The sequence below is a fragment of the Triplophysa dalaica genome, chromosome 16 (assembly GCF_015846415.1).
Source record: "Triplophysa dalaica isolate WHDGS20190420 chromosome 16, ASM1584641v1, whole genome shotgun sequence".
In the NCBI taxonomy this organism is placed as follows: Eukaryota; Metazoa; Chordata; class Actinopteri; order Cypriniformes; family Nemacheilidae; genus Triplophysa; species Triplophysa dalaica.
Genome location: NC_079557.1, coordinates 10448410 through 10464274, shown reverse-complemented (window position 1 = coordinate 10464274; position 15865 = coordinate 10448410). Strand labels below are relative to the sequence as shown.

The 15865-nt window shown below is 38.1% G+C and overlaps 3 protein-coding genes across 3 annotated transcripts; all 3 read left to right on the top strand.

Annotated features, from left to right (window-relative positions):
- Positions 1 to 445: 445 nt before the first annotated feature.
- wnt8a (wingless-type MMTV integration site family, member 8a) lies at positions 446 to 6090 on the top strand. The gene is made up of 6 exons (XM_056770360.1): positions 446 to 4242; positions 4369 to 4402; positions 4528 to 4666; positions 4773 to 4898; positions 5006 to 5148; positions 5271 to 6090. The coding sequence occupies exons 1-6, from the start codon at positions 4172 to 4174 to the stop codon at positions 5835 to 5837; spliced, it is 1080 nt and encodes a 359-aa protein (XP_056626338.1). The 5' UTR covers positions 446 to 4171; the 3' UTR covers positions 5838 to 6090.
- A 609-nt stretch (positions 6091 to 6699) lies between these two features.
- Positions 6700 to 8109, top strand: LOC130438203 (protein Wnt-8a). Its single transcript, XM_056770031.1, has 5 exons — positions 6700 to 6729; positions 6845 to 6983; positions 7078 to 7203; positions 7314 to 7456; positions 7555 to 8109. The coding sequence occupies exons 1-5, from the start codon at positions 6715 to 6717 to the stop codon at positions 8107 to 8109; spliced, it is 978 nt and encodes a 325-aa protein (XP_056626009.1). The 5' UTR covers positions 6700 to 6714.
- A 2342-nt stretch (positions 8110 to 10451) lies between these two features.
- On the top strand, positions 10452 to 14188 carry lcp2b (lymphocyte cytosolic protein 2b). Its single transcript, XM_056770327.1, has 15 exons — positions 10452 to 10686; positions 11315 to 11377; positions 11471 to 11517; positions 11844 to 11909; positions 11998 to 12026; positions 12132 to 12166; positions 12247 to 12430; positions 12521 to 12600; positions 12712 to 12763; positions 12848 to 12943; positions 13028 to 13103; positions 13190 to 13250; positions 13423 to 13497; positions 13753 to 13908; positions 14054 to 14188. Exons 1-15 carry the CDS (start codon positions 10609 to 10611, stop codon positions 14177 to 14179), a joined length of 1224 nt encoding a protein of 407 aa, XP_056626305.1. The 5' UTR covers positions 10452 to 10608; the 3' UTR covers positions 14180 to 14188.
- Positions 14189 to 15865: the final 1677 nt, after the last annotated feature.

Genomic DNA, 15865 nt, shown 5'->3' with positions numbered 1-15865 from the left:
TAAGCTTGTTTGCAGAACAAAATTTCCCATGTGAATAAAGTTCATGTTTGCAGTAATGCTACGGTTCCCTGATGGGAGGAGGGCACATGGAACCTTTAAATGCATCTTTCTCTCAAGACCTTAAGAAGCTTTCTTGGCATGATAAAAGCATTTGCACTGCCAAAGCATTAATAAACATAGGATGCATCTCAGAGTGAGACCTCAAGAAACTGCTTGTCAGATTCTAGGAAAAGGGTGATAACAGGGTGGATGCTAAAATATCAGCGTATTATTTTTTGTTTCATATTCTACTTATTTATAAACATATTCACTGATGGGCTCTTAAATACTCAAATAGAAGCTTTTATGGCGGGATAAGAGCATAAATAAACATTCTTTTTATTTATTCTCTATTTTCAGCTATTGAGCAGGAGAGGAAAGGAGACGCCACCCCGTGACCTATAAGAGCAGATGACAAGCACAAATAAACTTCTAATGTCGACAGATATTACAATTCCTATTTCTGTTTTAAGGGTGCGATTGCCCCCTGTGATGCATGGTTACCATAGTGATTGGAGTCACTGGGGCCTCGGATTGGAAGAGTGATGAAGGGGGTGATGTGGCAGGGTTTAAACTAGTTATTTTACCAAATTCTGTTAAGTGCAGTGATTCTATTATTTTCTAAAAGTGTTTCTTGATGAAATAAAGACAAACGAAATGTAAAAAATAACATACCAAAATGACTCCTTATCTTAAAACAGCATTTCATTATCATGACAGCAAGTGTGACAAATAAACACTTCCTTTGGGTAGTATAATAATAGTACTGAGACTGCAGATAAATGTCACGCATTTTACTTTAGTGCATTTGTTTTTATATTTTAACATTTTCACTGCTATTGCTAAGGTAAAAATGTATGTTTTCAACTGCTATCTGTCAAGTTGTTACTGCAAGTCTGTTTGTTATCACTTATGTGAATATTTGAAGAGTTTGGTTCCAAAATGAGATAACTCTGTTTATAAATAAATTTGAATATCATGTTTTTTATTGTGCATTCCAATTATTATATCAAACTGCAGTTGGTTTGTTTTGATTTAAGTCATAATAACTAAAAAATACAGCTAACTAACACAATAAAAACACATAAATCTTGATTTTATTTTACTGAGCTTTTTGGAACAAAACTCCTCATTTTTCTTCGAATAATATATGTAGAGTATATTAAAATACCCCTGTCCCAAGAATCACATTTCATAACTTCACGTATTCCGTAATCTGTTAATATTTACATCAAAAATGAATAATATATTTGACTCCCAATATAGTATGTTTAAGGGGTTTTAGTGTCTTAAGAACCGAATTCACAAGAAAACTGAACTATATGTTTGAAACATAAACAGTAAAATCACCTAGTCATAAAGATAATTTCCCCGTTTAATAGCTAGATCCCCTTATTTGAAAAATGTGAACTTCCATGTTTCTCTGCATTGAAAATAAAACCGAGTCAGTGTGCAATGAGCTCACATATTATCAACTTCCATAAGACTCACGTTATTGTTTTTAATGCAACATTGGAGGTGTGTCATTGGATTATTTCAGTCCTATTACCCATAGCCAGAGATTAAGACCTAGATACTATGCGCTATAGAAAGCCATTCAATTGCACATTATTAACAAAATGCAACAATGAATTTTCTTCAACCTAGAGGCACAGTCCACAATTCTGTCACCATTTACTGTTCCTTTAAGAAGCTGTTTTAATGCGGGACCAGTAGGGGCCCCACAATTAATAATGACAATAACAGTTCACACCTGAAGGTATTTACGTTAATACCGTAATCGCATCTTTACAACACGGTTTTTGATCGCTTACGATATCTCATAAGACATCCAATTAAAACTAATTCGTGCGCTTTCGCAAAATAACGCGAGAAAAAGTTCGCCTGACGTCATGTAGTCTCAGCGCCGCTCGAACACCGCTGATTATCCGATACTACATGCATTTTACGGGGCTATTCTTGTTTTTACAATTAACACCTGCTGATGAGGTGTTAGAGGACGCGCCTACGTCTTCTTTGAACTCGACTATGGCCGCACCAAGCACGGCTGGAGTGGCGTCTATGTTCTTGCCACCCATCTACCATTCTAACGTTACCCCTAGAGCCCTTATGTTGTTACCTACGGACATAAATAACTCGCATTATTGGCATGAATAAAACCAATGAAGTAAAATCCTAAGGAATAAAAACACCAATAAAAAGAAAGCCTCATAAATCCCATGCCGTAGATTGTGTAAGAAACGTTCTTAAATCACAAAACCAGGCGCAGTCTGAAGACATCAGGCTAATGAACTGCACCTGAGCTTCTGCGAGTGACTGGTCGAAATGGATCATCTGTGCAGCAAGGTGAGCCGTTCCCCCTCATTTAAGAAGTATTCAGAACTCTTATATTTTGGATGTCATGCACTCCCTCTTTATATTGTCAAAACTACCCTAAAATGCAATGTTTATAGCAATAGAATAGTCTGTGTGCAAAGAAGGTCACTGCCTAACACGGGTTTGTTTTGTGACAAGTAGGTGTGGGAATTTAGGTTTCAGGCACCTTGTCGATTTGATGATGCCAATGTCCAATTAGTGGGGATTATCCTCACTTGAACGTCCCTCTATTGTCTTCGTGCCAGCAGCACTGGATAATCCATTACACGACCATCAACGAAATGTTGTTTAAAAAAGGGATTTTGAGTGGCTAACGATTTGATTCGAAGATGTCAATACGTGGTTTCAACTATTAATCTTCCCACGTGCAGCAGTATGAAATCACGTCGTATTAATTAATCGCAAAAGTAATCGAAAGTAAATTGATGACACAATTGTTCTCATGATTATTTTTCTTTTGTTTACATTGAGACATGTTACAGCTGTTGATCCCCCATAGAGACAAATAATAACTCTGTGCGAATTGAGTTGATTTGTTTTTAATTTGTCTCGTATGACACATGATTGAATTTTGAAAACTCATCAAGTGAAAGTTATGAAAACTTTAATGGCCATATGATATGAAACCTACAATTGATACATGTATTTTCTAAGAAAGCATGCCGGGCAGGGATGTGGCTGGGTGAGCACTTTAAAAATGCCTTTAAAATGTCCTGACGCTTGAGAAATTGTATGAAACCAGATATTTTATTAATATTCGCTGATTGTACTTATTATGCTCTTCTGCGTTATGGGGAAGTATCTGACTAGTACTATTCCAGACAAGACTAAAATTCACACCAGCTCTGTTCCCAGGACATCAGCTGGTCATCTATTAACACAAGAGTGTCAGATGCGCAGACGTGTTACACGTTATTTGCATGGCCCTTAGAGGACTGAGCCGAATGATTTTATGGCTTTTTCTATACAATGTAGAGCAGCCCCTTACATTTCAGTGTCATTTCCCAATAAAAATAAAAAACGTTCCCAAAACATAAGGTCACAAATTAAATGAAGACATTTGTAAAATATATCGTTGATCTAAATTAGTAAGTTTTAAAAGGTCAAATAGGCTAGATCAGGAATTTCGTGTAGAAATGCTATTATTATTATTATTTTAAAACCTCTTAATTGTATTAAAGATTTGAGGGCCATTTGTTAAAAAAACTGTACGTCCAGCGCTGCATGTCTAATACGCAATCAACAGTCAGTGTATTGCATGAATAGACAAGTCTTAATGAATGAATAATGGAGATTAGCTGAACAATTTGATCCCTTTGGACAGTCCAACACAAATTGTCTGACGAATCCACAAATGGTGGAAATAAATAAATAATTAGCTTTGAGTTTGAACACGACCAGTAGCCTACATCATAAAAATAATTGTATTAAACAATGTGACTTCAAAACGTATGTATTAAGAACAATTTATAATCAATCCTCACGACTAAGCAAAATGAAAATACTGAAGGTCTTGGTTGGAAAAACGTTCAGGCTTTGAAGTGCAATTTCAGTGACAACCCGACGTCTTTTCACAACGAACTGACAAAGGTTGGGAGATGCCTGTCACTCAAACTTGGCTACAGGTATAAATGTCGTGCTCGGTCAAGCACTAAGTCAGTTGTCTCCATCTCTTCCTGGGTATCCATCTCAGTGCGTGTGCCTTGGATCTCAACAAGAAGGGAACATTGAAGAACCAGGGGTCGCTCACGCAACAATGAACCCTTGCCATTTTTTTGCATCTTTGCTGATGTCTATGTGCTGTCACATACTGTCCACAACAGCATGGTACATTTATTTTTACAATATATATTTTCATGTATATATATGTAATAAGACGTCACATTTGATTATTTAATTCTCTATTTGTTTTATCAAACACTTGGCTAACTTTTTTCGGTTGTTGTCTTCTAGGTCGGTGAACAACTTTCTGATGACAGGACCAAAGGTAATTTAAAGCGTTCCTGTCTGTGGCACTTACCCAGACGGGTCATTTATCTTAAAAGATATTATATAACACCATCTATTTTATTTTACATGCAGTGTCTAAGGATTTTTTTTTTCTATCAACAGGCTTATCTAACATACACAGGCAGTGTGCAGGCAGGCGCACAGAGCGGTATTGAAGAATGTAAACATCAGTTTGCATGGGACAGGTGGAACTGCCCGGAAAGCGCACTACAGTTATCTACACATAACGGTTTGCGGAGCGGTAAGCACTATTATTCGTTCAACTAAACAATGTCACTTAAAAAAATATTTCACCAAACAAACATTTGACCAATAATCGAATAACTTAACTTTTTTGTTGATTTTAGCCACCAAAGAGACCGCGTTTGTGCATGCGATAAGTGCTGCTGGAGTTATGTACACTTTAACGAAAAACTGCAGCATGGGCGACTTCGATAACTGTGGCTGTGACGACTCAAAGATTGGAAAAATGGGTAAGACACTTTCTTATAAAATGACAATTAAACATATTCAATTTAAAGTGCCTATATGATGCATGTGCCAACGTCTTTCTTTTTTCCTTTATTCCCTTTTTTCAAAGGTGGTCGCGATTGGGTTTGGGGAGGCTGTAGTGACAATGTTGACTTTGGGGAAAGAATCGCCAAACAATTTGTGGATGCGCTGGAAAACGCTCACGACTCTCGCGCAGCAGTCAATCTGCACAACAATGAGGCTGGTCGACTTGTAAGTACTAATATTCTTTTAATCATTATTTTCTATAAGTCTATAGAAATTATTTGTTTATCACTATGTTTGGATGCAATTTATCTTAAAACTTATTTGACTTATTTTGTATGCTTATTTAGGCTGTCAAAGCAACGCTTAAGAGAACCTGTAAGTGCCACGGTGTGTCTGGAAGCTGCAGTATTCAGACATGTTGGATGCAGTTAGCTGATTTCAGGGATATCGGTGCCTATTTGAAAATGAAGTATGACCAAGCGCAAAAACTTGAGATGGACAAAATACGGATGAGGGCAGGAAACAGCGCCGACAATCGTGGCGCAATCGCGGACACGCTCAGAACTGTGGCACGCACAGAACTCATTTACATGGCAAATTCTCCAGACTACTGTATGAAAAATCTCAGCCTGGGACTGCATGGGACAGAAGGCAGAGAATGTTTACAAAGCATGAAGAATCTTTCTCAGTGGGAAAAACGAAGCTGCCGGAGGCTCTGCCACGAATGTGGCCTGAAAGTAGAAGAGAGAAAGATAGAGACTGTGAGCAGTTGTAACTGCAAATTTCACTGGTGTTGCACAGTCAAATGCGAAACGTGCACCCAGACCGTTACAAAGTATTTCTGCGCAAAAAGGAATAAAAGCCGCCGGCCGCACAACCATTCACGCAGAAGGCAACATAAGCGTAATAGATGACATGCTCATCTTTGCAATTATATTTAGTTGTATATTTCTAATGTAAATATATTTTAAATGAAATTTTAAGATATGCTGTTTTTACTTATATTATTCTGCACATTACTCAGGAAAATGACATTTCATGCACTTTTTCGATCACAGATTTTTTGCTGAAATATGTTGAAAGAATGTTTTACAAATTTGGCACCGACACAATGTTTAGTTGAAATTCACTTGATAGTGTTTACAATTTCACAAGGGGTTTGAAGTGTTATGTAACGGGACTTATTTAAAGCAATTATTTTTTTAAACTATCACAATGTGTATATTCACTTATTTTTTCGTGGGAAGAACATTAAATATAAAAAACTACAGTCTTTGAGTGGTGAATTTTATTGCAGAATTCGACTTGTTGAACTTAAAATGTTTATTGGTTAATGCGTATTTAAAAACCTCAATAGTCCCAACTATTTATCAAACTGCCCGCATGCAGACACGGAATAAACTGTCGTGTATTGAGCTCCTTTGAAGTTCATTGGAGGCGTTTCTCTGACTTGGCTGCTGTCTCGGAGGACCAATAGCAGAAGGGCAATCCGGTAACAAAAGGTATTCTGCCTTGTAGCTCCAGAGTATAAAATCCATGACGGAACATCATCTCTTGAATCATTGCGTTGTCCGCTTTAGTATTTCGAAAAATATAAATGGCTTACTTTGTCCTTTGCATCTTAATGTTTATTTCTGACAAGCTTCCCTGTGGGCACACATGGTAAGGACGCATTAGTGAATTTCTATCATTTGTTGTAGGCCTACTAATGGAGACATAATTGGTTTTGATAACGTAAAATGCGTAATTTGTTTTCCATTTTCGACACATAGGGCAATTAACAATTTGCTGATGACTGGACCCAAGGTAAGCTACTGTTTGTTTGTCTATAACAAGTGCCTTTTAAAACTGCTATTATGTACAACATAGCCTATTATTTTTATTCACGTTTTTATAACAACCCCTAATATTTTGCTTTTAGGCTTATCTTACATATGCAAGTAGTGTGCAGGCCGGTGCGCAGAGTGGGATACAGGAATGCAAACATCAGTTTGCTTGGGACAGGTGGAACTGTCCGGACAGCGCACTACAACTTTCTACTCATAAGGGATTTAGAAGTGGTAAGATATACTAAAATAATTGAGAAAAGTTTACCTCTGCACTTAATTGTTTTAAATTGGAAATATAAAAACTAAGTTAGTAATACTTTTTCAGCAACGAGAGAGACGTCATTTGTCCACGCAATAAGCGCAGCCGGGGTGATGTATACTTTGACCAGAAACTGCAGTCTCGGAGATCTGGACGACTGCGGATGTGACAGCTCGAGGAACGGTAAACTCGGTAAGGCTATTATTCATAAAACAATCTTATATTTATCGATGTATTATAATACAATATTATATAATAGAGTTAAGGTGCATCTCTAATTGAATAGCTTTTATGAATGTTAGGAGGTCGTGGTTGGCTTTGGGGAGGTTGTAGCGATAACGTGGAGTTTGGAGAGAGAATTTCAAAACAATATGTGGATGCGCTGGAGACCGGACAGGACTCTCGAGCTGCTGTTAATCTTCACAATAACGAAGCTGGTCGTTTGGTAAGTCGATCAAAATAGAATAATTCCTAGCCTACCATTTAAAGATAGTGCCATATATGATATTGAATGCTTTTAACAATAAATCATTTATGTTCTAGGCTGTAAAGGCGACCATGAAGAGAATCTGTAAATGCCACGGGATGTCAGAAAGTTGCGCAATGCAGACATGCTGGATGCAGCTATCAGATTTTCGTGAGATTGGCAATTACTTGAAAGTCAAACACGACCAGGCTCGGAAACTCGAGCTTGACAAGAGGCGCATACGCGCGGGAAACAGCGCCGACAACCGCTTGGCCATGGCAGACACGTTCAGCTCCATAGCCCGGACAGAGCTCATATACTTGGAGGATTCGCCGGATTATTGCGCCAGGAATCTGAGCCTCGGCTTTTCTGGCACAGAGGGTCGTGAATGCGTGCAACACGAAGAAAGTCTAACCCAGTGGGAGAGGCGCAGTTGCCGGAGACTGTGCCACGAGTGTGGTTTTCGGGTGGAAGAGAGGCGCACGGAGGTAGTGAGCAGCTGTAACTGCAAGTTCCACTGGTGTTGCACAGTAAAGTGCGAGAACTGCTCTCAGGTCACTGCCAAACACGTCTGCGCGCGGAGACAAGGCGGCCACGGTCACCACAGACGCAGACCTCGCGGACCAAAATAAAACTCAAACAATTTTTATGTATTGAAAGAACACTCTGCATGCACTTTCTAATATTTGTGACTTTTTTGTATATATTCATTTATAAATTAAACAATTATAATAAAATTAAACAAGTGGTTTTGTGGTCTCTCTTAATTCATATAATTATGTAGGCCTGTGAACACAGATAAATCCAAGTTTCAAACTATCTATCTATCTATCTATCTATCTATCTATCTATCTATCTATCTATCTATCTATCGTCATGACTCGTTCACGCGCTGTGTTCCAGACACGCGCCGTCCCAGAGAAAATCCCTTTAAATAAATGATCGGGGCTCAATTAGTAACACAGTTCAGGGCGTTTATTTAATGAATACTCTTGAGGGGATTAACTTTATGTCACCCTTGGCACCCCACCCGGGCGCCTTGACTCTGCCTTGCTTTGATATGTGGACAGAAAGCTGTCCCGGGCAGCAAAAGTGTAGACAAAGCCCCTAGGAAACGCAGCCACGCTGGAAGGTGTTTGGCACGATAATCCGCCAAACCGCTGTGTTGGTGTACATAATCACACCTGCGAAAGTCACCGCAATGCATACAAATAAATCAAAGGCAAAGGCATCTAATTCAATTATTTGTCACCTTACGAAGTTTAGATGTGAGGTATTTTGCCAAAATAAAGCGAGTGAGTGTACACCATGCTTTCAACAGATTATATCATTACTTTGGCTTTCTATATGCATAGTCAATTTACTCAGTGGGACATGCCATAAATCTCCCAAACCGTCTGGCCTGATGAATGATGGGATATTGGCTCCAGTGGGGGTCTTGGCTCAGAAGGGGAGAGAAGGAGGATCTAAATGTCAAATAGGTAACTTAAATTTGTTTCTCTTGGGTACTTATTGCGCTATTACAGACCATGATTTGACTTTGGTGAGGACATAAATTGTTGAACACAACAGTGCCATCCTTATAATTTCAAACAAACAAACACAAAATGTGCCATAAAATGTTCATAAACATACTTCAACAGTATTATGCTATTGCTGATCGCATCTGTTTGGTTTTAAAAAGACAATATCACTGTTAAGTAGAAGTCAGTAAAGAAACTCCAATCAACAGAATGTGTTTTTGTTAAATACTCCCACACCATAGAATGCTCATTTGCCTTTCAGGATGTTGTTTTCCCAGGCCACCATGCTGAGCTCTGATGAATAAAAGACAAAGTGGCCGTCCTCTCAAATACAGTACCATGTTGTTGTCATCTCTGCCATGACCCCCAATCCCGTCCCCTCCTTGTCGCGTATTTTACTTACCTTTCATATGGATAGAATCAGGTTGTAATCTCAGTGCAGCCCTTTGGTCTACCCAGATCAAAACCTCAGCACTAACAGTGATCCCAGTCTGTTTCACTCCACAAAAGACCTATTTCCTTTTAGCGAAAGGATTCCACTTGCGCATGACAAAGAGCAGGAATGCCATGTTTCTTCATCAGAAGGTCTGCTCTGACACGTTCTCCGTCAAGTTAAATGTTGACTGACTGACTCGTGCTGCATTAAAAATGGTTTAGATGCTGATCATTCTCCAGCAAGATCAAGAGTGATCACAATTTATGGATCTCCCACTTTAATTATGGCGTATTGTATGGTTAAAACAGTAAAGCAAGCACTTTATGTAGCTGAATCAAACCAGCACATCAAAAATGACTTAAAATAACACAACAGATATCATCTCCAAAACATTATGGTTGACCATAATGGTGGCAAAACAAGGGAATGCAATCATTAAGATATCTTTAACGCTTAAAACATCCTGCAACAAAAGTCCCTTCTGCTTTTTTATGAGCTAAAATGCAAGGCTGTAGTTCTTTGCAAAGCCCCCTGGGAAGGCCACTACTTTACTATGGCAGTCCTGCTGGCCTGCGGCTGACTGATGAGTGCCTTCACCTCTCTCACCTTGGTGTTAGATTGCATGCTGTTCTGTTCTCAAAGGGAATGTTTCCTTTTTCTGTGCATAATAGGTGAATGGGGAACATGCATGAAATGCATTGAAGTCTGTAAGTCTACACATCTAAAGTGTTGCTGTAACTCGCTATTTACTTAAAAACTACGACCCACATATTTGTGGGTCATGCTAGGAACATGGAACCTTCACCATGCTTATATCTTGAAGTACAGGATGACTAGAGCAATGCAATTTTTTTTTAAATGGATATTTCACCACATGTATGTAAGTTAAATACAGGATTTATATTTAATATTTTGCACTAATGTATTCTAGGTTATGCTCTCGCAACTTTGCACGTCTTTGATGATGAGGTACTTCCTCTATATAAAGTAACAGGAAACACAGAGAGCCGAAAGACCGTATTTCTGCATTGTCAACAACACTGTGACTAGCCATCCTCATTAAAGACTGACTGTAACAGCATTCGTAGGATTTGCTTTATTTAAAATTTAATACTCGATCTCAAGAAGAAGTTGTTTTTGTAGGCCATTCAAAAACGTGTTTCATAACGACAATGAGCTTTGAAAGTTTACCGTCCAGGTCAGAGGTGATGGGCTGGAATTTTGCAATCCTGGCTGACTATCTCAAAAAAGTGAGTATGGCAAGACGACTGTATTTTGCATTCATAAACCTGCATTCAATTATATGTAACTATGTATAATTAAAAATAACTGAATTAAAAGCTGAGTAACCCTTGTAGTTTGTTGATAACGACTATACAACAATAATTTTAATTTTAATGTTAATCTGTATCTTACATATTAAATATGTAATGTTGCCTTTAAACATGATCATAGCCTAATAGACACTTAGTATTGAGGTTTATGCAAAATCGTGATATGTCATCTCTCATTTCTCATTGCTGCTCTTCAGTTGCAACGCTTCAAATGTGGCTATAATTGTCACGCAATGTGTGTGAGGTTCTTTAACCGTCTGACTATTTTAGTAGTCTTGCCTCGCAAATCGTGTGACAAATGCAGAAACTTCTCAGAAATGTCAACTGCCTAAATACTGATTAAAATTAAAGCTGCTGTGCTCTTGTACAGTTTTTACATTGCAAGAAGAAAATGTGTTTTATTTTTTGCAAAGTAATCTTGGCCAGACAGCTTTTGGATCTGTCGCTTTAATGCAAGAAAGAGTGGGGAACTGTTCAAGACCGAGCTGAAGTATAAAGTGTGACCACGCTTAGTCTTTTTTTTTTTTTACACTTGTTTTATCAGATGAAACTGTCGGGGTGTGACAGAGTAGTAATGAAAAATAACATGAGTGGAGCAAAATTCTTGGTGAGTCCCTATTGTCTCTTCACCAGTTATTTATATAAAGACTTCTAAAGTACTATTACAAAACAAACAATTCCTATTTGTATTTTGTTCCAGAACATGTCTGATAAAGACCTCAAAAGGTTTCCCACAGCACATATTCCGTAAGTTTTAACGACCCGCTGAAGTGCCTTGTGCAGTTTTGTTCGATGCAGTGACGTAATTTCCACTGAAATAGGAAGTTACTGTATAGTGTGGGACATATCGAATGGTCCCTCCCTTTTAAAACAGACAGTGGTTTACCTCACGGCCTGGAAAAAAAGTACAGAATGGTGTTATGAATATAAATGATATGTATCGGCCGAAGTGAGAGACGTGTAAAATGTGTTAGTCCCCACCTATACACTAAATTAAAAGCTTTTCTGCAATAGAAATGAGATGGTTTAGCTTGTATTGCCTTTAACTGCCGTTATTTCGCCTTCACTTTTAGATTTATCACAAAGATCTGCAAAGATATTAATCAGAATAACAAACAAAAGAAAACTCTGTCTAAGCGGTAAGTTTACTTTATGAAATTATCTTCAATAATGCGTTTATTTGTGTAGTTGTATTGTTTAATATGAGTTTTTCTTTTTCTTTACCAGATCAGAACCGCCAGTGCTTCCACATCCAGGTAACCTTTGCACAGCTAAAAAATGTGCATTGAAACGAATTTAGTACACATTAGCATTTTACTCAGCAACCTCAACATATCTTGCTCTCTTTGACACACATTTAGAGTCTAATCCTGGCGGATGGGACTCTGATGAATTTGTGAGTGGTTATTTTCTTAATATCCCAATAATCATCTTACCATGCAATAAGCTTAGACTTTCATGGGATTTATTTAATAGGAGCAAGAGCAAAGCGACAGTGACTATGAAGAACCAGATATCAATAACTGTGAGGAAGACAACTACATTTGTGCAGACGCCCAAGAAAGTGACGATGATTATGAACCACCCCCCACTATACAATCTTCAGATATACCAAGTCACTTACGTGTTGCCCAGCCTCTGGGTGGTGGTGATTACTTGGGTAATCCATAACACCACTGCTATTCCAAAATATATCTTTGTGCACAATTTAAACACATAAGCCTTCTATTTTGTGCATACTTTTGTATAGATAGCGTTCCTCGTGGTTCAGCTGATCGGACTGCAAAGGTTACCAACAAATCTGCATCCTTTCCCAGGGGGCATATTAATGTATGTAATAACTGTTACGAAGCATTTACAGAGATGATATGTATATTTCATGCTTTGTGTAACTCTAGGGTTGTTGTTAATATTAACTCAGGTTTCTTGTAAATATCTAAGGCTAAATCACGACCAGATCCATCTCCCCACAGGCCTCTCCCTCCCTCTAAATGTAAGTGGGTTTCATTTAAAGACGTAGGCCCTACCTATATTTTCACAGAACGATCTCTAAATGTTCTTGTTATAACATCCATAGCAAAACCTGGCCCTGGTGTGCCAATGGTAGATCGCAGTAAGAAACCTGGTCCATTTTCTCCGTCAAAAAAAGATCCCGGTGTTGCCGGCAAACCAGGTAGGCTACCACAGACCATCCAAACCTTTTAAACTGTTTGATCACTAAATATTATAATTCATTGTCATTTCTTTATATCTGCAGCAAAAATTAACGCTGTAAACATTACTAGCAACTTACCAACGTCTTCCACAGCAATGCCGGTGTTACCTTCACCAAAGTAACAAGCCTTTATCAACGACTCTCTTTAATTTCTGCATCAATACAGCGTCGATATAATTTTGCTTTTGTATTGTTTCAACACAGATTTAACTCACTACAGAGAACAGACCTTCCTCCACCACCTGCAAATGTTATGATGGGGCAGGTAAAGACAATGTGCACAAACGCAAAACTACCACAAGATGGCGCTGTTGTTCTTTAGGAAAGAAACAAAAAAAGAGACATGAGTCCTGTTATTCTTTTGTCATCACAAAACAGAGAAAGAAAACACGGTAAATACTGTGAATTCAATGCTATAATTTTGTTGCGCACATTAGGACATGGATCCTCAGTGGTATGTGGGTCAGCTGACACGAGGTGAAGCAGAAGTTGCCCTAAAACAAGCCAAAAAAGTGAGTCGCTTTAATGCTTCAAGAATAATGTTTTGTTGAACACATACAATTTAAATAATTTCAATGCATCTTGTAAGTTGTAACGTCTCCTAAAGAAATATCACTCAGTAAGAAAGTTGATCAAATTGGTTCACACACCGTCTTAAAATAGCCGGCCTATAAGGTTCAAGAAGGTTCAGCTCAACTTGATAAAAGGTTTTGCAAGTTCTTCAGAACATGTTAACAACACAAATCGATATAACCCTTTCCTTTCAGGATGGCTCTTTCTTGATAAGAGACAGCTCAAAGGGATGCCACGAGCAGCCGTACACACTCATGGTGCTGCACCAGCACAAAGTGTACAACATCCAGATCCGTTTCCTTGGAAACAAGGATGGCTATTCCCTAGGCACAGGCCTCAAAGGCATCGAGGTAATGGCATCTGTTGATTTTGACACATGTCTGTCATGACTGTTTAAAAACCACGTTAATGTCAGAGCGAGGATTGGGTTTTAGATTATAAAATGGATTAGATATTGGACAGACATTCTTAACCATTCAATTGCATGTGTTCCAGAATTTCCCCAGTGTTATGGACATGGTTTTCCATCACATGAAGACCCCACTGTTTCTAATAGATGGAATGGACCGTGGAGGTGGACCTCAGGGACAGTGCTGTCTCATCCACCCAGCAGGTTTCTAAGCCGGACAGTGGAACGAAATGACACAAAATGTTGATCAGGTTCTTTTATGGAATTCAAACGCTTTGTTTAGACAATGGATCCATTTTAAATGTATCAACATACTATTTATACACTTGACAATGTACAGAAGCACTTATCCCTTCTAGAAATAATGCAATGCTAGAAAGCATAGTAAATTATATAGTCTGACCATATTCAATCAGTTGTTTCAATCTTAAAAAGGGTGTAGTTTATAAAAGGAAGATACCTTTTAAAAACAGTTAAAATAATATTAATATTAAAACATGTCCGTTCTTCTATCCCAAAGTAAAATCCTTTATGCAAAATGAGATAAAAATAGGTTTGAAATGAATCCTACTAAATGTTTACTCATATTGTTCTCCATTAATTTGTTTACTTATAAAGTACACACTGAAGTTAAATTCAGCCTATACATCTTACTTTGAGTTACATCTTAAGTCTTCCATTTCCTGATCTCTGCCTAGCCATGCCTCGGTTTCCACATCAGTCTGGAGACATATCATTTTATCAGGGTGTGTGAAGCACACGGTCAGGTTACACTGCAGCAATTGGGCCTTCACTGAAAACAAAGCGTGTAGTGGTTGTACATACCGCACGGAGAACACAAGCACATTAAAGCACAATATCCATTGTGACTAATAATTCAAGGTTGAGGTTAAGTTTACTGTAATCAAAGTACAAAAATAGAAGCTCCCTGTTATGCACAAGACAGAGTTTTCTGGCACATTCAGAAAATACCAGGAAAATCTTTTACTCTGTTGTCCTTTTGCAGTAATATTAAATATTACCGTAGTAGGTCCTAATCTGAAATTTACCAAGAAAAAGAGACAAACACAACTGTTGCGGACGTGTCTCCCCTGTTTTTTGCAAATTACTGTCAAAGCATATAAAGACACTTAGCCTTCATGCTTTAGTAGGATTACAACGCTTAAAGCGATAGATGTCAACGTGTGTTCTGCCAAGCGTAATGGCTCTATGATACAATAACACAAAAAAATGACAGGCCTGGAGGATTCAGTGAGGTTCTGGGCGTCGATATGTTTGTGTTAGATTGCTGTCATAGCTGTGACTTTTGACTAACTGCCGCCCTTGGCAAGGATGGCACGTATTCTCCTAAAATGTGTTCATGCAATAACCTTTTGAACACTACCAGAAGAATTTCTGCCAACACTGTAAATAAGGGAACTATTAAACTGCCAGCACATTTCAGAATTGTTAAGACATTATCCTGCAGACTTTCCAAACCGTGCACTGTTATTACACTTTTTAAAGTGTTTTTTACAATACTGTTGTAAATCTGTAAGCATTGAATGATTAGTTCCAACTCTCAACAAGATCTTCATCAACAAGATGAAAATATTATTACCTTCCAATTGCTCCATAGAGTCTGACATTAAATCCAGCTCTTTCAAGATAGAATCCAGGCCATGTGTAGTTCTCTGTTCTCTGCTGTTTATAGCATTTCCATCAAACTCCATCTGTTGGTTTATTGCAGAAACAGAGGAAAGTCTATTTTATTACATTTTAATTTTTATAGACCTCAGAATGAGAACATTTCAAAGAGGACACAATCCCTTAACAGAAACAACATGAGGTGCAGTTAAATGGGTCGGATTTGTAGTTTTTGCAAGTTGTTCTGAATGTGTAAACAGAATAATCCATGT

Coding starts and splice junctions, on each gene's coding strand:
- wnt8a (XM_056770360.1), top strand. CDS start 4,172: ATGAACCCTTGCCATTTTTTTGCATCTTTGCTGATGTCTATGTGCTGT. Junction 4,403..4,527: donor TTCTGATGACAGGACCAAAG/GTAATTTAAAGC, acceptor TTCTATCAACAG/GCTTATCTAACATACACAGG. Junction 5,149..5,270: donor ACAATGAGGCTGGTCGACTT/GTAAGTACTAAT, acceptor ATGCTTATTTAG/GCTGTCAAAGCAACGCTTAA.
- LOC130438203 (XM_056770031.1), top strand. Junction 6,984..7,077: donor TCATAAGGGATTTAGAAGTG/GTAAGATATACT, acceptor ATACTTTTTCAG/CAACGAGAGAGACGTCATTT. Junction 7,204..7,313: donor CTCGAGGAACGGTAAACTCG/GTAAGGCTATTA, acceptor TATGAATGTTAG/GAGGTCGTGGTTGGCTTTGG.
- lcp2b (XM_056770327.1), top strand. CDS start 10,609: ATGAGCTTTGAAAGTTTACCGTCCAGGTCAGAGGTGATGGGCTGGAAT. Junction 12,027..12,131: donor GCCAGTGCTTCCACATCCAG/GTAACCTTTGCA, acceptor ACACACATTTAG/AGTCTAATCCTGGCGGATGG. Junction 12,944..13,027: donor CGGTGTTGCCGGCAAACCAG/GTAGGCTACCAC, acceptor TTATATCTGCAG/CAAAAATTAACGCTGTAAAC.